Source organism: Chlamydotis macqueenii, chromosome Z (assembly GCF_036417535.1).
Source record: "Chlamydotis macqueenii isolate bChlMac1 chromosome Z, bChlMac1.mat, whole genome shotgun sequence".
NCBI classification, from domain to species: Eukaryota; Metazoa; Chordata; class Aves; order Otidiformes; family Otididae; genus Chlamydotis; species Chlamydotis macqueenii.
Window position 1 is genome coordinate 84,376,998 of NC_141593.1, and position 23,704 is coordinate 84,400,701.

General features: G+C 54.2%; 2 protein-coding genes across 2 annotated transcripts; both read left to right on the plus strand.

The window, feature by feature from the left end:
- Nucleotides 1-1,433: 1,433 nt before the first annotated feature.
- Nucleotides 1,434-7,468, plus strand: LOC147596498 (dynein regulatory complex subunit 4-like). The gene is made up of 11 exons (XM_086771453.1): nt 1,434-1,520; nt 2,790-2,987; nt 3,184-3,390; nt 3,683-3,737; nt 4,139-4,344; nt 4,618-4,785; nt 5,122-5,208; nt 6,198-6,407; nt 6,745-6,810; nt 7,130-7,305; nt 7,417-7,468. Exons 1-11 carry the CDS (start codon nt 1,506-1,508, stop codon nt 7,466-7,468), a joined length of 1,440 nt encoding a protein of 479 aa, XP_086627579.1. The 5' UTR covers nt 1,434-1,505.
- Nucleotides 7,469-13,653: 6,185 nt separating this feature from the next.
- On the plus strand, nt 13,654-19,688 carry LOC147596499 (dynein regulatory complex subunit 4-like). Its single transcript, XM_086771455.1, has 11 exons — nt 13,654-13,740; nt 15,010-15,207; nt 15,404-15,610; nt 15,903-15,957; nt 16,359-16,564; nt 16,838-17,005; nt 17,342-17,428; nt 18,418-18,627; nt 18,965-19,030; nt 19,350-19,525; nt 19,637-19,688. The coding sequence occupies exons 1-11, from the start codon at nt 13,726-13,728 to the stop codon at nt 19,686-19,688; spliced, it is 1,440 nt and encodes a 479-aa protein (XP_086627581.1). The 5' UTR covers nt 13,654-13,725.
- The last annotated feature ends 4,016 nt before the right edge of the window (nt 19,689-23,704 follow it).

Sequence of the window (23,704 nt, forward strand, 5' to 3'; positions counted from 1 at the left end):
TTCCTTGGTGGGCGGGCCGTTCCCTCCCCCTTGGCTTGTCCCTCCGTTTTGGTTCGCCCCGCCTTCTGCTCGGCGGGCCGCTCTGATTGGCTGTCGGCGCTTCACTCACACTCCCCTCCCCTCCCCGGTCGCCCCCACCACTCTTCTCCTTCTTGTCCTCCTGCCCTTCACCTTTGTGTGCGCTTCTTAGCTCGAGCGCTTCTTCTTTGTTCCCACCGGGGACATCTTCGCCCCGCCCTCCCCCCGGGGTTCGGCGCCATTATGAGGCGCATAAGGTGGTGGTCTCGCCCGGGCTTCAGCGCCCCTGGCTTCCTCAGTTAACCCACCCCAGAAGGACAGTGCGCGCTTCTGTGCCTCCGTAATCGGGTCAGGGTTTGGGGACTGAGGGGGCGAGGGGTTCAGGGGTAGAGGGGGCGTGTCGCCCTCTTGTAAGTTTTTGGACTCCGTGGAATCACCGCCGTTTGGGGGGTGCGGAGTCTGCGTAGCTGCCCCGACTCCCAATTTCGGAGTGACTAACAAACAGTCCCTTGCCGCCCTCCAGGTTTCCTGCTCTTGTAAGGCCTTCTGCAGGGCCTGTACGACTTTCCCCCACGACTTAAGGTTTTTCCCGCTACCCGAGGACATCGTCTCCTCGGCTAATGCTTTAGTGCATTTATCCCACACTTCAGGGTGGAGAATATCCACCGGCTGGTCAATGACCCCAATTTGTAAAAGCCTCGCAACTGCGACAGTAAAATCTTTGGGCTTACAATCAATACCCCACTGCTTATGTAATTGTGATACGACCTTCACAAGGGCTTCCATCCTCCTTGTTGGTCCGGGAGCGTCCTCCCCGCCGGGCTGGTCCTGCCGCTCCGGCCGCCGTTCACCCGTCCAGGCGACTTCCCGGGTTTCGGCACCACTTGTTGCCTTTGTTGGCGTGGCGACCTGGTTCAGGGCCTGGACTAGGCCCCACCCCCGTTGCCAAGGTGCAGCCCCACGTTGCTAACGGGCGTGTCCGACCACCTCACACCTCTCTCCAGATGCGCGTTCCCATTGCCTTGGAGACCACAGTGTGAGTGGCAGCAGCCATGGTGAGAGCAGGGCCTGAGCTTGTCCTGGGCCCAGCCCTGGGGAGGGAGCCCCTCAGCGCCATGCCCAGGCCTGTGATGCTGCTCCCGAGCCCTTCTTTTGGGTACGGGCATTCTGGGCTTCGCTTTGGGCCAGCAGTGGCTGGGTATGAGCCGTGGCTGTGCTGGAGGCTGTCAGGGGCTTCCAGGCCCCTTCCACGGACCCTGGCTCCCTGTCCCCCTCCTCACCCTGTCCCAGCCATGAGAGCAGGGAAATGTCCTGGTGGCCTGGGCTGCTGTGGGAGCTCTGAGCAGCACAGTTTCTTCCCAGCACCTGAGCCATGCACACACCTCGTGTGTTTTGCTTTCTCTCCTTAGGCACCCAAAAAGAAAGGCGGGAAAAAAGGGGAAGAAAGCAAAACTCCAGCAGTGGTGGATGCTTTGTCCCCGCAGGAGATGAGCAAGGAGCAGGTGAGAGAGCCCTCATCTTCCACACCAGTCCCGCTTAGGAAGCCCAGCTCAGCACCTGGCTCCGGCAATGACAGGTGGCGGAGGGTGACAGAGACAAGCAGCTGAGGATCATTTCCCTGCCTGATGGCCAGCTGTGCTGGTGAGGGATTCTCACTGGTCCTGGAAGGAGCAGCCCCCTCGTCCCATCCTCCCTTCTGCTGGTCCGGCCCACTCTGCTCTCCAGCCCTGTGCCCTCCCTGTCTTCTCCCCGACTCCATAACTCCGGCAGCCTGCTCAGCCAGCTGATGGCTCAGCTGGGAGCTCTGTGATGGCAGCCTGCTGTGCTCTTGCTCGCGGCGCCCTCAGTTGCTCCAAGTCCCCTTGTTTTGCCCAGTGTCCTACCAACAGAGGAGCAGATGGCCCTGGGCTGGGGACCTTGCTCCTTGGGAAAGATCTTGCACATCTCAGAGCAAGCAGCATGCCCAGGTGGCCAAGAAGGCCTACAGCATCCTGGATTGTCTCAGAGAGTAGCCAGGATAATTAGGGCAGTGATCGTCCCCTGTAGTCAGCACTGGTGAGGCCGCACCTCCAGTGCTGTGTTCACTTTTGGGCCCCTCACTGAAAGAAAAACATTGAGGTGCTGGAGCACACCCAAAGGAGAGCAACGATGCTGGTGAAGGGTCTGGAGCCCGAGTCCTGTGCTGGAGAAAAGGAGGCTGAGGGGAGATCTTAGTGCTCTCTACAACTACCCGAAAGGAGGTTGGAGCAGAGAGGTTGTGGGTCTCTTCTCCCAAGTAAGAAGTGGTAGGGTGAGAGGAAACCACCTTCACCCAAAGGGTTCTCAAGCATTGGAACAGGCTGCCCAGAGAAGCAGTGGAGTCACCACCCCCAGAGATATTTAAAAGGCACACAGATGTGCTGCTTAGGGACATGGATTGGTGGTGGGCTTGGCAGTGTTGAGATAACGGTTGGACTCAGTGATATTCAAGGTCTTTTCCAACCTAAACGATTCTATGATTTGATTCTACAAATCAGTAGTATTTAGGCACCTGGGAATGGTGTTACTCCTTTTCCAGGGGCTGATGGGTTCTGTCAGGCCCTGGGCAACCCCCACAGTCCCCAGATGTCCCTGTGTCAGGGCCCGTCCCCTTCTCTCCTGCGCGCCTCCATCCCATTGATGGCCACTGTGGCCTGCCAGGTTTGTGACATGGCTTGCCACGGGTGTCTTGTGGAGGTGTCTGTCTGAGGCCTCTTTTTTCCCCTCCCTGGCTCTTCCCCTTGGCTTTGCAGCTGGAGAAGCATGTTGCGCGTCTGCGGGAGGAGCTGGACCGGGAACGGGAAGAGCGCAACTATTTCCAGCTGGAACGTGACAAGTTTCACAGCTTCTGGGAGATGACCCGCCGGCAGCTGGAGGAGCAGAAAGCAGAGTTGCGGAAGAAGGAGTGGGAGATGAAGGAGGCGGAGGAGCAGCAACAAGTGGAGCTGAAGGTGGGAGGGCAGGAGGCTGGGAGATGTTGTGAGTGCCCCAAGCTCTGTCTGAGCCTTGGGCAGCTCTGAGGAGGTGAGGGAAGGGCTAGAGGAGGAGAAGCTGGGTGAGATGCAACCCAGACGCGTCACAGATAAAAATCCCAGGTCCACATGTCTCCTGCAGAAGCCCCTCACCCAGTCTGTAGCTTGTCTTTAGGTTTACAAGCAGAAGGTGAAGCACTTGTTGCACGAACACCAAGAAAACCTCACCGAGCTGAAGGGGGAGGGCACCCTGTCCGTGAAGCGGGCCCAGAAGGATCACTGGGCCCAGGAGATGGAGCTGAGGAAGGACATGCGTTCCATGAAAATGGAGCTGAAGGAGCAGGAGCTGGCCAGTGAGGAGGCACTGAAAAACATGCACCTGGTAGGTCCCTGGCCGGGCCGGAGCCATGTATGAGCCGTGTGCATCTGCTGCAGAGGGAGGTGGTGGGGCTGCGGAGAAGGGCTTCCTGGGGCTCCCAGCTCCTGCGAAATCCCCCTCCTGCAACGGAGAGCTGTGAGAGCTGCTGGAGAACCCATGAGCTGCCGTGTGCAGAGATAACGTGGGACTGGCACCACAGCAGGGGCCTTTCCCAGGGAGCAGGAGGGAATCCTTCAGGATGCAGCTGCCTGAGGATTTGATTATGTGTCTCTGACATGTAGCTTCTCCCTAACAGAAACAAGAGGAGGAGATCACCCAGCTGCACAACAACTTTGAGAGACAGGTGAAAGGTGAGTCCGTGCGCGTAGCTCCTGCGTGACCTCCCTTTGTCAGTGTGCCAGGGGAGGCTTCTCCGAGCTCTGCTGTGCTGCCGGGCTCCGTGGCAGAGCCTCGAGCAGAAAGGGGGATGGGTTTCCCTCCAGTTCTGGCTTGTTTTCCCCGAGTTCTGGACAGTTTTCCCCAAGTTTCCAGAGGGTGCAGGCAGGGCGCCTGTTGCTCTGCTCTCCGTGGTCCCAGTGTAGCTGCTCCGCACACTGGTGGCAGCTGTGGTGACACTGCTAACAAGTGTCTTGAACTCCAGTGATGCCACAGTGGCACACGCCACTCTGGCACCTCACCTATTAATGGCACTGGGGCATGTTACGTGCGATCTCCAGGAGGTCCTCACTCAGCTCTCTGTGTGCTCCCCCAGAGATCAAGGCCAAGTACACCAACAAGATGGAAGTGCTGCGGGACGAGCTTGACTTGTGTAGAACGACCGAGGTCCACAAAGTGGAGGAGGGGAAGAACACCCAGATTGATGAGCTGATGAGGAACCACGAGAAAGCCTTCCGTGACATCAAGGACTACTACAATGATATGCGTGACAAAAACATGGCGCTCATAGACTTGCTCAAGGTACTGCCTGCCCCCCTGCCTCAGCCTGCCTGGCCTGCAGTGTCACCATTCCAGCAATGGACCGCTCCTGTGAGGATTTCACCCAGGTCTGGCCGGTTCCCAGGCGGCCGTGTGGGTGCTGCTACTCTCCCGAGGGTCTGCTACCATTCCAGGAGTGAAGCTCTTGAGCACAGGGTCTTGCTGGGCCAGCAGCAGGAGGGTGTCCGGAGGGTTGGGGAAGCCCTGAGGACCTGGGCAGCCCCCAGGAGTTGGCACTTGTGTTTCCAAGAACAGGAGCAGATGGAGGAGATGAAGAAGAAAGGGAATCGCTTGGAAAAGGAGAAGGCACGTGTGCTGCTCCAGAACAAGCAGCTGAAGGAGCCCCTGCAGCAGGCCCGCGAGCAGCTGTCTGAGCTGCAGAAGAAGTTGGCCAACTATGACAAGGACAAGGAGGCCCTGAGGGTGAGTGCCAGCCCTGTCCTCTCCCCAGTGGCCCTGGCTCTGTCCTGGAGGCAGCCGCTCAGCAGTGACCTCTGCCACTCGGCTTGGCCAGATCCCTGAGCAAAGTCCTCCGAGTTCCTTTGGGCTTCGCTGGGTGCTTGTACGATCTCAAATGGCACTCCGGTAGCGAGAAAGTAGAGTCGCCTCCACAGCAGAGAGGAAAGGGTGTTGGTGCGGGTACTGCTTCTTTTTTCTCACCCATTTCTCTTTGCTGGTCACTCTCCTGCCTTGCCCGAACGTGTCCCCCACACCTCCCAGAGAAACCTGTGCTTTTTAACTGCCCCTTCCCACTCGCAGAACATCAGAGCCCATCTGAAACTCACCCAGAAGGAACTGAAGGCTCTTCAGTGGGAACACGAGGTCCTGGAGCAGAGGTTCAGCAAGGTGAGAGCTGCAGATGGGTCTGGGCATCCCACTTCCCTCTCCAAAACCCTGGCCCCTCCGCAGAGGGCTGGTCATGGGGACTGAGCAGAGAGTTTGTGCTTAGCCAAGGGCTTTCAGAAGATCTGATCCAGAGCCCTGAGATAACTGCTACTTCCAGTGAAGCTTCTCACAGCTTTGGCATCTTCCACTCAGCTCAGCAGACAGGCCTGGCCTTGTACTTGGCTAAGCAATCGCGCACGCTCAGGTAGTCCCCTCCCAGCCAGGGAGCCACTGGCTGCAGCAGCAGTTCTGGAGCAGAGCTGTGGCGAGGGATTGTCATGGGTCAGCACCCCCGGTGGGAGCTCGCTCCCTCCTTCTGCTGGCATTTGGGGGTTGCTTCCCTTGTTTGCCATGCGGGAGTGGCTCGGGATGAGTCCCATTGTCTGAGTTCTCCCAGACTCAGCCTCTCCCCCTCCCAGCGAAGATAAATCTCTGGAGGCAAGAAGAGAGCTTGTTTGTAATTAGCAGAAATCCTCAGGAACAGGAAGACTGGTCTGAGGCCTTGTTATCGATCCATCATGAAGGCAGCAACATATTAATTGCATTCCAAAATAAGCTGTGGTGGAGAAATTGTGTCCTAATTAGGACACTTCTTAACCAGCTGTGAGCCAGGGACTCCTGCCAGCTGCGAGGAGAGGAGAGACCCTTGTGTGCTGTGGGGCCCCCTCTGAAGTGTAAACCAGTGCCCATCCAGCCATTCTGCTGTCAGAGGTGTCTCGGGCCTGGAGGGGAGGCGAGAGCAGAAGTGTGGGTGCTGAGGGAGTGCCAGCCATGAAGGGAGGGAGGGAGAGAAGCTGTGCTCCAGCACCTGCCTTCCTGTGGGCTGCAGGTGCCATGGGGAATGGCCAGGCCGTGGCTGGAGCAGGCAGGGCCAAGCCACCAGACCTGTCTGGTGCTGGCCCGGGGTTGCCGCCAGCCCGGGTGTGAAGGCACGCTGTCTTTGGGAGCAGGTGCAGGCGGAGCGAGATGAGCTCTATCAGAAGTTCACCCAAGCCACAGAAGAGGTGCAGCAGAAGACGGGCTTCAAGAACTTGCTCCTAGAGCGCAAGCTGAAAGGGCTCCTCAGCATGGTGGAGAAAAAGGATGTGGAGCTCAGTGAGGCCTTTGCAGCCTCCAACCTCGACCCGGATGCCCTCTTCTTGGTCTCCAGCAAGCTGGAGGTACTGTGTGGGGCCCGGTGAGGGCTGGCCTTGGAGGGCAGAGGCTGCCTTATGGTGAAAGCTGACCCTGAGCCATGCAAGCCCTCGTCCTCCGTGGCTGAAGCTGCCATGTCACTCATCCATGTCCCTCACCTCTGCCTGGGGCTGGCTGTCCCTGGCAGTTCTGGCTGGAAGGACATAGAGCGGTGGCCACCTGTCAGGCTGTACTGCAAGCTAAGTCCTGCTGCCAGCTCGGCCGCTGCGCAGCAGCTCCTCTGTGCACTCTGTCACACTGCTCACAGCCGCCGTGTCCCCAGGGCCGTGTAGCTGTTGCCTGATGCACCATCTCCCTTTGCAGGACTTGGTCAGTTCGAAGAACACCACCATCAGGCAGCTGCAGCTGCAGCTAGCCCAAGTCTGCAAGGTGAGGGAAGGGGATGAAGCTTCCCTGAGCCCTGCAGGTCAGGGCTGGGGCCTGGTGGGTGCTGGCTGTGGCTTGGTGGGGTGGAAATGGGAATTTCTACTCCAAGCCTTGCACCAAGTGGATGGAAGGGAACTTCCAGCAGGCCGGCTGAGCTGCTTCATGGCCTGGGCAGGAGCCAGCCCAGGCTGCGGTTTCCCCTGCAAAGGAAGGCATTTTGGGGTCCTCTCCATGCAGGGAGGTGCAGAGCGTCCATGGCAAGGCAGGGAGGTGCTGGGCTGGAGCTCGGTATCAGGCTGAGCATGGGACGCTTCTCTTGCAGGCACACAATGACATGCTGCACACGTTGGAGGCCAAGCTGAGAGCCTTTGGGATCCCCGTGGACAACCTGGGCTTTAAGCCACTGGCGAGCCCCGTGCTGGGGCAGGTGCTGGGACAGGGCCCTGCGGGACTCATCGCTGTGCCCTCCTGGCGCCAGCTGGCGCGAAGGGACCCGCTGTGCCGTGCAGGGCCTCATTGGTGCTCCGCGACAATAAACAGAGCCCAGTGAGCCTTTGGCTCACTGTAGTCACATAGGGTAAATTTTGTATGAAATCTATGTGCCCTTAGAGGGAACACGGAGTCTCAGAACTGCTACAACATCTCGTTTGTTAGCAGTTAGCCCAGCATGTCTGGGGTGATTAAGAAGAGTGGTAGAACAAAGGCAGGCCTCAAACCCCAGCTGTGAAGATAGGCCCTGAGCCATCACTTTGGAGCCAGAAAATCAAGGAAAACGCGACCTTCCCAAGACCACGGATGGAGATTTTAAGGAAGGGTTCCGCCAGAGAATTTGAGGAGGGCCCACTCTGACAACCCCCAAGACCACCAGAAGACCCTTGACTCAAAAGACTGAGCATGCACAAGTGGGTGGGGAATATTACAATGGTTTCCAGGAAAACTGATGATTATGTATTAGTGTTCAGGGAATTATTAATGATGATGTATGAAATCACTAAATAGATTCTGTCCAGATTTTCAGACCGGCATGTATGCTGGGTGGAAGGATCCCCCGTGCATCCAGCGCTGCCACAAAGAATGCTGCTTCTTAATGCTATATTGCTGTTCAGGAGTTTGATTCCCGATTTTGGTGACACAGCTACTGGAGAAATGAGGGAAAAGGTCATGCCAGCATCAGTCCCTGCGACCACTGACTCACCAACCCTCTACTTCATTCCTACCACTGATTTAAAAGAAATGGGGGGAGTAACAAGACTGAGTGCGCGTAGGAATTGACGGGCCGGGCGAGGAGACTGGAACCAATCATTCTATAGAATAGTAATGCACATGTATTCGAAAGCTGAATCTGTAAAGGCTTTTTGTTCAAATACACTGCAGAGGGTCCCACTTGGTGTGATCCATTTGTGGGAGACTGTAGTGGATGGGAATATGAGCAAGTGTATCGATGTAAGCAAATGCAGCAAAGTGAGTAATGCGGATGGGAATAGGGGTGAATGTATCAAAGCAAACAGGACCTGAGCACAATGGGCAAAGCGAGAGTACATGCTGAGAAGCAACGGTGTGAAGAAGTACGTGATGAAGAACAATGCTACAACGTCAATCAAAAGCGTGAAGCAAATTGGACAAATAGTGGGGTGGTAGAGATCGTGCTAATAGTTGCCCTATAGGAATAGAGATCGTAGACAAAGAGCATCCAGGTAAAGAGTATAAAACACTGCTGTAAAAATAAACTTTGGCCTTTTGGGCTCACTTGCTGTCTTGCCCGTTACTCTGTCCCACCAATATGCCACAGATGGCGCCCAAACAGGGACGCACTTAAACTTCAAAAGGAACAAGGACGGAAACTCTGAAGAGGCTTGAACAAAGCCTGCACTGGTGGCATAGCCCAGTTGAACCAGAGGCCGGAATCCAGAAACCGGGATTGAGGATCCACACATCAGAAAGCGCGCTCATCACTTGCATACAGGTGAGCAACTGGGAATCATGGGAGGGAAAATATCCTCAGATGAGATGCAAAGCATTGATGTAATGGGAAAAATGCTGAAAACGCAGGGCAGGACTGTTACCAGCCCACAGTTAATGACTTTATTAGAGTGGATTCGTGAAAATCATCCGCAATTTCCTGCAGACGGGACTTTTCAAATAGAGGCTTGGGAGAAAGTGGGCACAAGCCTTCAAAAAATCGCTGCAGCAGCTTTTTGCAGCCAAGCTTGCAAAAACTTAGCCACTTGGGTACAAATCATGCTAACCCTCGACAATGTTTCAACAGAGTCTACTAATTCTTCTTTGCCTGAGGCGTCGGCATCTCCATTACCAGACCCTCAACCTGTAAGCGTGTCCCCCTGTAACAATGGCATCTCCCCAGAAACTGGTTGGGGGGAGGGATTAGCACAGAGAACTCCGTGCCGCGGGTCGGGGCAGAAAACTCCGTGCTGTATTCCTGTTCCCCTGCAACCTGCACTTGTACACCCTGCTTCCACGCTTTTACCGTCGCTGTCGTCACCACAGTCTCGCGTGCCAGATTTGCCTCGGGTTTCACCTATCAATTCTTTTCCTGATACTGCGCTTGCTAATAACGAAACCTCTCTGGAGGTAGATGTATTTAATGTGGGTTCAAAAGACTTTGAAAAGAAACCTGATCTGTTCCCTCCTCCGTGAAATGTGAATGTTAGTCATGCAGCTGTGAATGTTGAAATGTGTGGTATCTGGGAAGAGCGTAAAAAAGAGGCAATGCAGAATGGTGACTGGCAAACTGTTTTAGCCTGTCCAGTTATGTATCAAGCTAATCAGCAGCTGGTTTCGCAGCCTCTCAGTTATGATGCTATAAAGGAGCTGCGACGGACAGTAAAGAAGGGAGGGATACATTCTTCTTTTACTACACCCTTACTTGAGGCAAAAGCAGAGTCGTATACTCTGGATCCACATGATTGGAAATTGTTAATGAAAATGGTGTTAACACCTACACAGTCCATGATTTTAAAGAAGGATGTACTGTGCAAAGTATTACAAAATTTAAATCAACAGATTCCAATAGGATATGAACAACTGGCAGGAGAAAATGCTTATAGTAACTCGCTCCTGCAGGCACAGTTCCCGAGAGAAGCGTATGCTCAAATTAGACATATTGCTCTTAGGGCAGTGAGAAAAATCCCAGCATCAAAAGGCGAAGGACCTCAATCTTTTGTTAAGGTGCTGCAAGGAGCTAATGAGCCATATGCAGATTTCATAGATCGTCTGCAAGCTACTTTCGAGCAGCAGTTCGACAATGATGATGCAAGAGGGATGTTGCTATTACAACTGGCTGTTGAAAATGCTAACAATGATTGTAAGCATGTACTGCAACCTATGAAAAACCATAATCCCTCTTTGGCTGTGTAGTAGTTCAGCCCCGATCGGGACCAGACTACGCAGTCTCTCTCTCATTCCCCCCACCCTCCGAGAGAATAGGGAGAGATAATATAAGGAAAAACAGCTCGAGGTTTGAGATAAGGACAGGGAGAAATCCTTAAAGTTACCGTTACGGGCAAAACAGACTCGACTTGGGGAAAAACACTCATTTATTTCTAAAACTAGCAGGAGAATGAGACAGGGAACAAGATAACCTCCCCCCACCCCTCCCTCTTCCCGGGCTTAACATTTTCTCTACTACCTCCTGTTGCCTTTGTTGGCGTGGCGACCTGGTTCAGGAACGGCACGGCGATCAATCCCAGGCCGCTCGGTCCATCAGCTCGCTGACACCAGTGTGGTGGACGGCAAATGGCGTTTATTGAGGGGTAACACGACCTTATATAGCTTAGGTTTACAACGTTATTTCCGTCTGCTTGCATCACAAACTGACCGCTATTGGTCATCAGGAGAGAGACCCTATCTTTCCGTACAGCGCGATATCTTCCGGTCGCCAGACCCTAGCTACCCACATTTCCCCCCTCCCTATGCGTAATTAAATTGATCAAAATATCACAGTCTTTTCCCATTCGAATGCAAACGATTTTGACTGGCCTCATGGAGAGGGAGGCAAAAGAAAAAAAGCGTCCTTTCAAATCCGGAGCAGCAAGCCAAAGTGGTTCAGGTGTCATCACAGTCAGCAGGGCGTATGGATCCGTCACTGCTGGGTAGAGGTCTTCTTACTTTCCGTACGTCCAGTCCCAACGATATCTTTCCAGTGAGCAAGTACACAACCTAAAGGGCTTTTCTTTAATGTTCCTCCACTCTGACCTCCTCCCATATTTACTGATTCATTCTCTGATCCTGTCTTTACTCCGTGTCCAGCAACTCAGTTGCTGTACCACCCCTTCCCCAGAGTTTGAGGGGTGCTGCCACTCCCCCAGAATCCGACTGGGCGACTACTTCCTCTCTTCCCTCAGCCCGACTTCCTCTTTCCAGCGTACACATACACAACCCTCTCTTTACTCACCTAGAACACTCGAAATTCCAGCTAAACACTGCTCACAACTTTTCATTGCAGCACTTACTTGCACTCTGGAACAAACACAGGTTTACAAGAGGTATCGCGGTGTAAAGGATACCATTCAGGGCCATCGGGGTCCCACTACAAGGGAACAAAGAAATCTACAATGACAGAACACAATAAATTCGTACCGCAACTACAAAGACGCACTTTGGATCCAGTTCAAGAATACGTACACCGTGATCTCGGATAAAAACATACTAAACGTATAGTTAAGTTAGTTCAAATATTCTGTTCTTGTTCTACGTTTTACAGCAATCGTAAAGAATATATATATCTTAAAATAGTTGTTACCTTAAAAAGATCGATTAACGGCACTTTGTGAGTAGGCGTAAAAGCGAAGGCAAGCCTAATACTGTTAGTAAACCTGAGTGAAAATACTGTGTAATCATCTCGCGATAGCGAGTGTAAGGCACGCTGGGCGGATGGTAAATGGGGAACGATTAGGGATAATTCTAAACAAACAGAACCTTAAAGCAATTGTCGGTGTTCCATGCGTTCCACTAACATGACGTTAACCGTCTCTAATCGGCTCTTGACAAACGACACGAGTCTGTTTAGTATACAGGGTCCGAAGACCAATGCTAACACGATCATTGTGACTGGCCCTCCCAGGGTAGATACCAGGGTGGTTAACCACGGTGTGGCGAGTAAACCCTTTGTCCCCCGTCTGCCACCCGGACCGGGAATGCCAGCGTGGCTGTTGGGACCCAATCCGCACAGGCAATCTTTATTTCCCTCCAATCCGTGAGAGGAACTCCTTCCCCTCGCGATTCCTTTTTATTTTGGCTGGGGATATTTTTGCTTTTAATTTTATTTACCCTCGTGTCCTCCTCCTCTGAGTCTGAATCGGTTACGAGCCGCTCGCCCCAGCTCGCGGCTGTTCCGGAGTCGGAACTCCACTGACTGGTTACTTCCGGGTTCTGATGCCTTTTGTTGGGCGCCGCCTACTTCCTTGGTGGGCGGGCCGTTCCCTCCCCCTTGGCTTGTCCCTCCGTTTTGGTTCGCCCCGCCTTCTGCTCGGCGGGCCGCTCTGATTGGCTGTCGGCGCTTCACTCACACTCCCCTCCCCTCCCCGGTCGCCCCCACCACTCTTCTCCTTCTTGTCCTCCTGCCCTTCACCTTTGTGTGCGCTTCTTAGCTCGAGCGCTTCTTCTTTGTTCCCACCGGGGACATCTTCGCCCCGCCCTCCCCCCGGGGTTCGGCGCCATTATGAGGCGCATAAGGTGGTGGTCTCGCCCGGGCTTCAGCGCCCCTGGCTTCCTCAGTTAACCCACCCCAGAAGGACAGTGCGCGCTTCTGTGCCTCCGTAATCGGGTCAGGGTTTGGGGACTGAGGGGGCGAGGGGTTCAGGGGTAGAGGGGGCGTGTCGCCCTCTTGTAAGTTTTTGGACTCCGTGGAATCACCGCCGTTTGGGGGGTGCGGAGTCTGCGTAGCTGCCCCGACTCCCAATTTCGGAGTGACTAACAAACAGTCCCTTGCCGCCCTCCAGGTTTCCTGCTCTTGTAAGGCCTTCTGCAGGGCCTGTACGACTTTCCCCCACGACTTAAGGTTTTTCCCGCTACCCGAGGACATCGTCTCCTCGGCTAATGCTTTAGTGCATTTATCCCACACTTCAGGGTGGAGAATATCCACCGGCTGGTCAATGACCCCAATTTGTAAAAGCCTCGCAACTGCGACAGTAAAATCTTTGGGCTTACAATCAATACCCCACTGCTTATGTAATTGTGATACGACCTTCACAAGGGCTTCCATCCTCCTTGTTGGTCCGGGAGCGTCCTCCCCGCCGGGCTGGTCCTGCCGCTCCGGCCGCCGTTCACCCGTCCAGGCGACTTCCCGGGTTTCGGCACCACTTGTTGCCTTTGTTGGCGTGGCGACCTGGTTCAGGGCCTGGACTAGGCCCCACCCCCGTTGCCACGGTGCAGCCCCACGTTGCTAACGGGCGTGTCCGACCACCTCACACCTCTCTCCAGATGCGCGTTCCCATTGCCTTGGAGACCACAGTGTGAGTGGCAGCAGCCATGGTGAGAGCAGGGCCTGAGCTTGTCCTGGGCCCAGCCCTGGGGAGGGAGCCCCTCAGCGCCATGCCCAGGCCTGTGATGCTGCTCCCGAGCCCTTCTTTTGGGTACGGGCATTCTGGGCTTCGCTTTGGGCCAGCAGTGGCTGGGTATGAGCCGTGGCTGTGCTGGAGGCTGTCAGGGGCTTCCAGGCCCCTTCCACGGACCCTGGCTCCCTGTCCCCCTCCTCACCCTGTCCCAGCCATGAGAGCAGGGACATTTGGTGGCCTGGGCTGCTGTGGGAGCTCTGAGCAGCACAGTTTCTTCCCAGCACCTGAGCCATGCACACACCTCGTGTGTTTTGCTTTCTCTCCTTAGGCACCCAAAAAGAAAGGCGGGAAAAAAGGGGAAGAAAGCAAAACTCCAGCAGTGGTGGATGCTTTGTCCCCGCAGGAGATGAGCAAGGAGCAGGTGAGAGAGCCCTCATCTTCCACACCAGTCCCGCTTAGGAAGCCCAGCTCAGCACCTGGCTCCGGCAATGACAGGTGGCGGAGGGTGACAGAGACAAGCAGCTGAGGATCATTTCCCTGCCTGATGGCCAGCTGTGCTGGTGAGGGATTCTCACTGGTCCTGGAAGGAGCAGCCCCCTCGTCCCATCCTCCCTTCTGCTGGTCCGGCCCACTCTGCTCTCCAGCCCTGTGCCCTCCCTGTCTTCTCCCCGACTCCATAACTCCGGCAGCCTGCTCAGCCAGCTGATGGCTCAGCTGGGAGCTCTGTGATGGCAGCCTGCTGTGCTCTTGCTCGCGGCGCCCTCAGTTGCTCCAAGTCCCCTTGTTTTGCCCAGTGTCCTACCAACAGAGGAGCAGATGGCCCTGGGCTGGGGACCTTGCTCCTTGGGAAAGATCTTGCACATCTCAGAGCAAGCAGCATGCCCAGGTGGCCAAGAAGGCCTACAGCATCCTGGATTGTCTCAGAGAGTAGCCAGGATAATTAGGGCAGTGATCGTCCCCTGTAGTCAGCACTGGTGAGGCCGCACCTCCAGTGCTGTGTTCACTTTTGGGCCCCTCACTGAAAGAAAAACATTGAGGTGCTGGAGCACACCCAAAGGAGAGCAACGATGCTGGTGAAGGGTCTGGAGCCCGAGTCCTGTGCTGGAGAAAAGGAGGCTGAGGGGAGATCTTAGTGCTCTCTACAACTACCCGAAAGGAGGTTGGAGCAGAGAGGTTGTGGGTCTCTTCTCCCAAGTAAGAAGTGGTAGGGTGAGAGGAAACCACCTTCACCCAAAGGGTTCTCAAGCATTGGAACAGGCTGCCCAGAGAAGCAGTGGAGTCACCACCCCCAGAGATATTTAAAAGGCACGCAGATGTGCTGCTTAGGGACATGGATTGGTGGTGGCCTTGGCAGTGTTGAGATAACGGTTGGACTCAGTGATATTCAAGGTCTTTTCCAACCTAAACGATTCTATGATTTGATTCTACAAATCAGTAGTATTTAGGCACCTGGGAATGGTGTTACTCCTTTTCCAGGGGCTGATGGGTTCTGTCAGGCCCTGGGCAACCCCCACAGTCCCCAGATGTCCCTGTGTCAGGGCCCGTCCCCTTCTCTCCTGCGCGCCTCCATCCCATTGATGGCCACTGTGGCCTGCCAGGTTTGTGACATGGCTTGCCACGGGTGTCTTGTGGAGGTGTCTGTCTGAGGCCTCTTTTTTCCCCTCCCTGGCTCTTCCCCTTGGCTTTGCAGCTGGAGAAGCATGTTGCGCGTCTGCGGGAGGAGCTGGACCGGGAACGGGAAGAGCGCAACTATTTCCAGCTGGAACGTGACAAGTTTCACAGCTTCTGGGAGATGACCCGCCGGCAGCTGGAGGAGCAGAAAGCAGAGTTGCGGAAGAAGGAGTGGGAGATGAAGGAGGCGGAGGAGCAGCAACAAGTGGAGCTGAAGGTGGGAGGGCAGGAGGCTGGGAGATGTTGTGAGTGCCCCAAGCTCTGTCTGAGCCTTGGGCAGCTCTGAGGAGGTGAGGGAAGGGCTAGAGGAGGAGAAGCTGGGTGAGATGCAACCCAGACGCGTCACAGATAAAAATCCCAGGTCCACATGTCTCCTGCAGAAGCCCCTCACCCAGTCTGTAGCTTGTCTTTAGGTTTACAAGCAGAAGGTGAAGCACTTGTTGCACGAACACCAAGAAAACCTCACCGAGCTGAAGGGGGAGGGCACCCTGTCCATGAAGCGGGCCCAGAAGGATCACTGGGCCCAGGAGATGGAGCTGAGGAAGGACATGCGTTCCATGAAAATGGAGCTGAAGGAGCAGGAGCTGGCCAGTGAGGAGGCACTGAAAAACATGCACCTGGTAGGTCCCTGGCCGGGCCGGAGCCATGTATGAGCCGTGTGCATCTGCTGCAGAGGGAGGTGGTGGGGCTGCGGAGAAGGGCTTCCTGGGGCTCCCAGCTCCTGCGAAATCCCCCTCCTGCAACGGAGAGCTGTGAGAGCTGCTGGAGAACCCATGAGCTGCCGTGTGCAGAGATAACGTGGGACTGGCACCACAGCAGGGGCCTTTCCCAGGGAGCAGGAGGGAATCCTTCAGGATGCAGCTGCCTGAGGATTTGATTATGTGTCTCTGACATGTAGCTTCTCCCTAACAGAAACAAGAGGAGGAGATCACCCAGCTGCACAACAACTTTGAGAGACAGGTGAAAGGTGAGTCCGTGCGCGTAGCTCCTGCGTGACCTCCCTTTGTCAGTGTGCCAGGGGAGGCTTCTCCGAGCTCTGCTGTGCTGCCGGGCTCCGTGGCAGAGCCTCGAGCAGAAAGGGGGATGGGTTTCCCTCCAGTTCTGGCTTGTTTTCCCCGAGTTCTGGACAGTTTTCCCCAAGTTTCCAGAGGGTGCAGGCAGGGCGCCTGTTGCTCTGCTCTCCGTGGTCCCAGTGTAGCTGCTCCGCACACTGGTGGCAGCTGTGGTGACACTGCTAACAAGTGTCTTGAACTCCAGTGATGCCACAGTGGCACACGCCACTCTGGCACCTCACCTATTAATGGCACTGGGGCATGTTACGTGCGATCTCCAGGAGGTCCTCACTCAGCTCTCTGTGTGCTCCCCCAGAGATCAAGGCCAAGTACACCAACAAGATGGAAGTGCTGCGGGACGAGCTTGACTTGTGTAGAACGACCGAGGTCCACAAAGTGGAGGAGGGGAAGAACACCCAGATTGATGAGCTGATGAGGAACCACGAGAAAGCCTTCCGTGACATCAAGGACTACTACAATGATATGCGTGACAAAAACATGGCGCTCATAGACTTGCTCAAGGTACTGCCTGCCCCCCTGCCTCAGCCTGCCTGGCCTGCAGTGTCACCATTCCAGCAATGGACCGCTCCTGTGAGGATTTCACCCAGGTCTGGCCGGTTCCCAGGCGGCCGTGTGGGTGCTGCTACTCTCCCGAGGGTCTGCTACCATTCCAGGAGTGAAGCTCTTGAGCACAGGGTCTTGCTGGGCCAGCAGCAGGAGGGTGTCCGGAGGGTTGGGGAAGCCCTGAGGACCTAGGCAGCCCCCAGGAGTTGGCACTTGTGTTTCCAAGAACAGGAGCAGATGGAAGAGATGAAGAAGAAAGGGAATCGCTTGGAAAAGGAGAAGGCACGTGTGCTGCTCCAGAACAAGCAGCTGAAGGAGCCCCTGCAGCAGGCCCGCGAGCAGCTGTCTGAGCTGCAGAAGAAGTTGGCCAACTATGACAAGGACAAGGAGGCCCTGAGGGTGAGTGCCAGCCCTGTCCTCTCCCCAGTGGCCCTGGCTCTGTCCTGGAGGCAGCCGCTCAGCAGTGACCTCTGCCACTCGGCTTGGCCAGATCCCTGAGCAAAGTCCTCTGAGTTCCTTTGGGCTTCGCTGGGTGCTTGTACGATCTCAAATGGCACTCCGGTAGCGAGAAAGTAGAGTCGCCTCCACAGCAGAGAGGAAAGGGTGTTGGTGCGGGTACTGCTTCTTTTTTCTCACCCATTTCTCTTTGCTGGTCACTCTCCTGCCTTGCCCGAACGTGTCCCCCACACCTCCCAGAGAAACCTGTGCTTTTTAACTGCCCCTTCCCACTCGCAGAACATCAGAGCCCATCTGAAACTCACCCAGAAGGAACTGAAGGCTCTTCAGTGGGAACACGAGGTCCTGGAGCAGAGGTTCAGCAAGGTGAGAGCTGCAGATGGGTCTGGGCATCCCACTTCCCTCTCCAAAACCCTGGCCCCTCCGCAGAGGGCTGGTCATGGGGACTGAGCAGAGAGTTTGTGCTTAGCCAAGGGCTTTCAGAAGATCTGATCCAGAGCCCTGAGATAACTGCTACTTCCAGTGAAGCTTCTCACAGCTTTGGCATCTTCCACTCAGCTCAGCAGACAGGCCTGGCCTTGTACTTGGCTAAGCAATCGCGCACGCTCAGGTAGTCCCCTCCCAGCCAGGGAGCCACTGGCTGCAGCAGCAGTTCTGGAGCAGAGCTGTGGCGAGGGATTGTCATGGGTCAGCACCCCCGGTGGGAGCTCGCTCCCTCCTTCTGCTGGCATTTGGGGGTTGCTTCCCTTGTTTGCCATGCGGGAGTGGCTCGGGATGAGTCCCATTGTCTGAGTTCTCCCAGACTCAGCCTCTCCCCCTCCCAGCGAAGATAAATCTCTGGAGGCAAGAAGAGAGCTTGTTTGTAATTAGCAGAAATCCTCAGGAACAGGAAGACTGGTCTGAGGCCTTGTTATCGATCCATCATGAAGGCAGCAACATATTAATTGCATTCCAAAATAAGCTGTGGTGGAGAAATTGTGTCCTAATTAGGACACTTCTTAACCAGCTGTGAGCCAGGGACTCCTGCCAGCTGCGAGGAGAGGAGAGACCCTTGTGTGCTGTGGGGCCCCCTCTGAAGTGTAAACCAGTGCCCATCCAGCCATTCTGCTGTCAGAGGTGTCTCGGGCCTGGAGGGGAGGCGAGAGCAGAAGTGTGGGTGCTGAGGGAGTGCCAGCCATGAAGGGAGGGAGGGAGAGAAGCTGTGCTCCAGCACCTGCCTTCCTGTGGGCTGCAGGTGCCATGGGGAATGGCCAGGCCGCGGCTGGAGCAGGCAGGGCCAAGCCACCAGACCTGTCTGGTGCTGGCCCGGGGTTGCCGCCAGCCCGGGTGTGAAGGCACGCTGTCTTTGGGAGCAGGTGCAGGCGGAGCGAGATGAGCTCTATCAGAAGTTCACCCAAGCCACAGAAGAGGTGCAGCAGAAGACGGGCTTCAAGAACTTGCTCCTAGAGCGCAAGCTGAAAGGGCTCCTCAGCATGGTGGAGAAAAAGGATGTGGAGCTCAGTGAGGCCTTTGCAGCCTCCAACCTCGACCCGGATGCCCTCTTCTTGGTCTCCAGCAAGCTGGAGGTACTGTGTGGGGCCCGGTGAGGGCTGGCCTTGGAGGGCAGAGGCTGCCTTATGGTGAAAGCTGACCCTGAGCCATGCAAGCCCTCGTCCTCCGTGGCTGAAGCTGCCATGTCACTCATCCATGTCCCTCACCTCTGCCTGGGGCTGGCTGTCCCTGGCAGTTCTGGCTGGAAGGACATAGAGCGGTGGCCACCTGTCAGGCTGTACTGCAAGCTAAGTCCTGCTGCCAGCTCGGCCGCTGCGCAGCAGCTCCTCTGTGCACTCTGTCACACTGCTCACAGCCGCCGTGTCCCCAGGGCCGTGTAGCTGTTGCCTGATGCACCATCTCCCTTTGCAGGACTTGGTCAGTTCGAAGAACACCACCATCAGGCAGCTGCAGCTGCAGCTAGCCCAAGTCTGCAAGGTGAGGGAAGGGGATGAAGCTTCCCTGAGCCCTGCAGGTCAGGGCTGGGGCCTGGTGGGTGCTGGCTGTGGCTTGGTGGGGTGGAAATGGGAATTTCTACTCCAAGCCTTGCACCAAGTGGATGGAAGGGAACTTCCAGCAGGCCGGCTGAGCTGCTTCATGGCCTGGGCAGGAGCCAGCCCAGGCTGCGGTTTCCCCTGCAAAGGAAGGCATTTTGGGGTCCTCTCCATGCAGGGAGGTGCAGAGCGTCCATGGCAAGGCAGGGAGGTGCTGGGCTGGAGCTCGGTATCAGGCTGAGCATGGGACGCTTCTCTTGCAGGCACACAATGACATGCTGCACACGTTGGAGGCCAAGCTGAGAGCCTTTGGGATCCCCGTGGACAACCTGGGCTTTAAGCCACTGGCGAGCCCCGTGCTGGGGCAGGTGCTGGGACAGGGCCCTGCGGGACTCATCGCTGTGCCCTCCTGGCGCCAGCTGGCGCGAAGGGACCCGCTGTGCCGTGCAGGGCCTCATTGGTGCTCCGCGACAATAAACAGAGCCCAGTGAGCCTTTGGCTCACTGTAGTCACATAGGGTAAATTTTGTATGAAATCTATGTGCCCTTAGAGGGAACACGGAGTCTCAGAACTGCTACAACATCTTGTTTGTTAGCAGTTAGCCCAGCATGTCTGGGGTGATTAAGAAGAGTGGTAGAACAAAGGCAGGCCTCAAACCCCAGCTGTGAAGATAGGCCCTGAGCCATCACTTTGGAGCCAGAAAATCAAGGAAAACGCGACCTTCCCAAGACCACGGATGGAGATTTTAAGGAAGGGTTCCGCCAGAGAATTTGAGGAGGGCCCACTCTGACAACCCCCAAGACCACCAGAAGACCCTTGACTCAAAAGACTGAGCATGCACAAGTGGGTGGGGAATATTACAATGGTTTCCAGGAAAACTGATGATTATGTATTAGTGTTCAGGGAATTATTAATGTTGATGTATGAAATCACTAAATAGATTCTGTCCAGATTTTCAGACCGGCATGTATGCTGGGTGGAAGGATCCCCCGTGCATCCAGCGCTGCAACAAAGAATGCTGCTTCTTAATGCTATATTGCTGTTCAGGAGTTTGATTCCCGATTTTGGTGACACAGCTACTGGAGAAATGAGGGAAAAGGTCATGCCAGCATCAGTCCCTGCGACCACTGACTCACCAACCCTCTACTTCATTCCTACCACTGATTTAAAAGAAATGGGGGGAGTAACAGGACTGAGTGCGCGTAGGAATTGACGGGCCGGGCGAGGAGACTGGAACCAATCATTCTATAGAATAGTAATGCACATGTATTCGAAAGCTGAATCTGTAAAGGCTTTTTGTTCAAATACACTGCAGAGGGTCCCACTTGGTGTGATCCATTTGTGGGAGACTGTAGTGGATGGGAATATGAGCAAGTGTATCGATGTAAGCAAATGCAGCAAAGTGAGTAATGCGGATGGGAATAGGGGTGAATGTATCAAAGCAAACAGGACCTGAGCACAATGGGCAAAGCGAGAGTACATGCTGAGAAGCAACGGTGTGAAGAAGTACGTGATGAAGAACAATGCTACAACGTCAATCAAAAGCGTGAAGCAAATTGGACAAATAGTGGGGTGGTAGAGATCGTGCTAATAGTTGCCCTATAGGAATAGAGATCGTAGACAAAGAGCATCCAGGTAAAGAGTATAAAACACTGCTGTAAAAATAAACTTTGGCCTTTTGGGCTCACTTGCTGTCTTGCCCGTTACTCTGTCCCACCAATATGCCACAGATGGCGCCCAAACAGGGACGCACTTAAACTTCAAAAGGAACAAGGACGGAAACTCTGAAGAGGCTTGAACAAAGCCTGCACTGGTGGCATAGCCCAGTTGAACCAGAGGCCGGAATCCAGAAACCGGGATTGAGGATCCACACATCAGAAAGCGCGCTCATCACTTGCATACAGGTGAGCAACTGGGAATCATGGGAGGGAAAATATCCTCAGATGAGATGCAAAGCATTGATGTAATGGGAAAAATGCTGAAAACGCAGGGCAGGACTGTTACCAGCCCACAGTTAATGACTTTATTAGAGTGGATTCGTGAAAATCATCCGCAATTTCCTGCAGACGGGACTTTTCAAATAGAGGCTTGGGAGAAAGTGGGCACAAGCCTTCAAAAAATCGCTGCAGCAGCTTTTTGCAGCCAAGCTTGCAAAAACTTAGCCACTTGGGTACAAATCATGCTAACCCTCGACAATGTTTCAACAGAGTCTACTAATTCTTCTTTGCCTGAGGCGTCGGCATCTCCATTACCAGACCCTCAACCTGTAAGCGTGTCCCCCTGTAACAATGGCATCTCCCCAGAAACTGGTTGGGGGGAGGGATTAGCACAGAGAACTCCGTGCCGCGGGTCGGGGCAGAAAACTCCGTGCTGTATTCCTGTTCCCCTGCAACCTGCACTTGTACACCCTGCTTCCACGCTTTTACCGTCGCTGTCGTCACCACAGTCTCGCGTGCCAGATTTGCCTCGGGTTTCACCTATCAATTCTTTTCCTGATACTGCGCTTGCTAATAACGAAACCTCTCTGGAGGTAGATGTATTTAATGTGGGTTCAAAAGACTTTGAAAAGAAACCTGATCTGTTCCCTCCTCCGTGAAATGTGAATGTTAGTCATGCAGCTGTGAATGTTGAAATGTGTGGTATCTGGGAAGAGCGTAAAAAAGAGGCAATGCAGAATGGTGACTGGCAAACTGTTTTAGCCTGTCCAGTTATGTATCAAGCTAATCAGCAGCTGGTTTCGCAGCCTCTCAGTTATGATGCTATAAAGGAGCTGCGACGGACAGTAAAGAAGGGAGGGATACATTCTTCTTTTACTACACCCTTACTTGAGGCAAAAGCAGAGTCGTATACTCTGGATCCACATGATTGGAAATTGTTAATGAAAATGGTGTTAACACCTACACAGTCCATGATTTTAAAGAAGGATGTACTGTGCAAAGTATTACAAAATTTAAATCAACAGATTCCAATAGGATATGAACAACTGGCAGGAGAAAATGCTTATAGTAACTCGCTCCTGCAGGCACAGTTCCCGAGAGAAGCGTATGCTCAAATTAGACATATTGCTCTTAGGGCAGTGAGAAAAATCCCAGCATCAAAAGGCGAAGGACCTCAATCTTTTGTTAAGGTGCTGCAAGGAGCTAATGAGCCATATGCAGATTTCATAGATCGTCTGCAAGCTACTTTCGAGCAGCAGTTCGACAATGATGATGCAAGAGGGATGTTGCTATTACAACTGGCTGTTGAAAATGCTAACAATGATTGTAAGCATGTACTGCAACCTATGAAAAACCATAATCCCTCTTTGGCTGTGTAGTAGTTCAGCCCCGATCGGGACCAGACTACGCAGTCTCTCTCTCATTCCCCCCACCCTCCGAGAGAATAGGGAGAGATAATATAAGGAAAAACAGCTCGAGGTTTGAGATAAGGACAGGGAGAAATCCTTAAAGTTACCGTTACGGGCAAAACAGACTCGACTTGGGGAAAAACACTCATTTATTTCTAAAACTAGCAGGAGAATGAGACAGGGAACAAGATAACCTCCCCCCACCCCTCCCTCTTCCCGGGCTTAACATTTTCTCTACTACCTCCTGTTGCCTTTGTTGGCGTGGCGACCTGGTTCAGGAACGGCACGGCGACCAACCCCAGGCCGCTCAGTCCATCAGCTCGCTGACACCAGTGTGGTGGACGGCAAATGGCGTTTATTGAGGGGTAACACGACCTTATATAGCTTAGGTTTACAACGTTATTTCCGTCTGCTTGCATCACAAACTGACCGCTATTGGTCATCAGGAGAGAGACCCTATCTTTCCGTACAGCGCGATATCTTCCGGTCGCCAGACCCTAGCTACCCACATTTCCCCCCTCCCTATGCGTAATTAAATTGATCAAAATATCACAGTCTTTTCCCATTCGAATGCAAACGATTTTGACTGGCCTCATGGAGAGGGAGGCAAAAGAAAAAAAGCGTCCTTTCAAATCCGGAGCAGCAAGCCAAAGTGGTTCAGGTGTCATCACAGTCAGCAGGGCGTATGGATCCGCCACTGCTGGGTAGAGGTCTTCTTACTTTCCGTACGTCCAGTCCCAACGATATCTTTCCAGTGAGCAAGTACACAACCTAAAGGGCTTTTCTTTAATGTTCCTCCACTCTGACCTCCTCCCATATTTACTGATTCATTCTCTGATCCTGTCTTTACTCCGTGTCCAGCAACTCAGTTGCTGTACCACCCCTTCCCCAGAGTTTGAGGGGTGCTGCCACTCCCCCAGAATCCGACTGGGCGACTACTTCCTCTCTTCCCTCAGCCCGACTTCCTCTTTCCAGCGTACACATACACAACCCTCTCTTTACTCACCTAGAACACTCGAAATTCCAGCTAAACACTGCTCACAACTTTTCATTGCAGCACTTACTTGCACTCTGGAACAAACACAGGTTTACAAGAGGTATCGCGGTGTAAAGGATACCATTCAGGGCCATCGGGGTCCCACTACAAGGGAACAAAGAAATCTACAATGACAGAACACAATAAATTCGTACCGCAACTACAAAGACGCACTTTGGATCCAGTTCAAGAATACGTACACCGTGATCTCGGATAAAAACATACTAAACGTATAG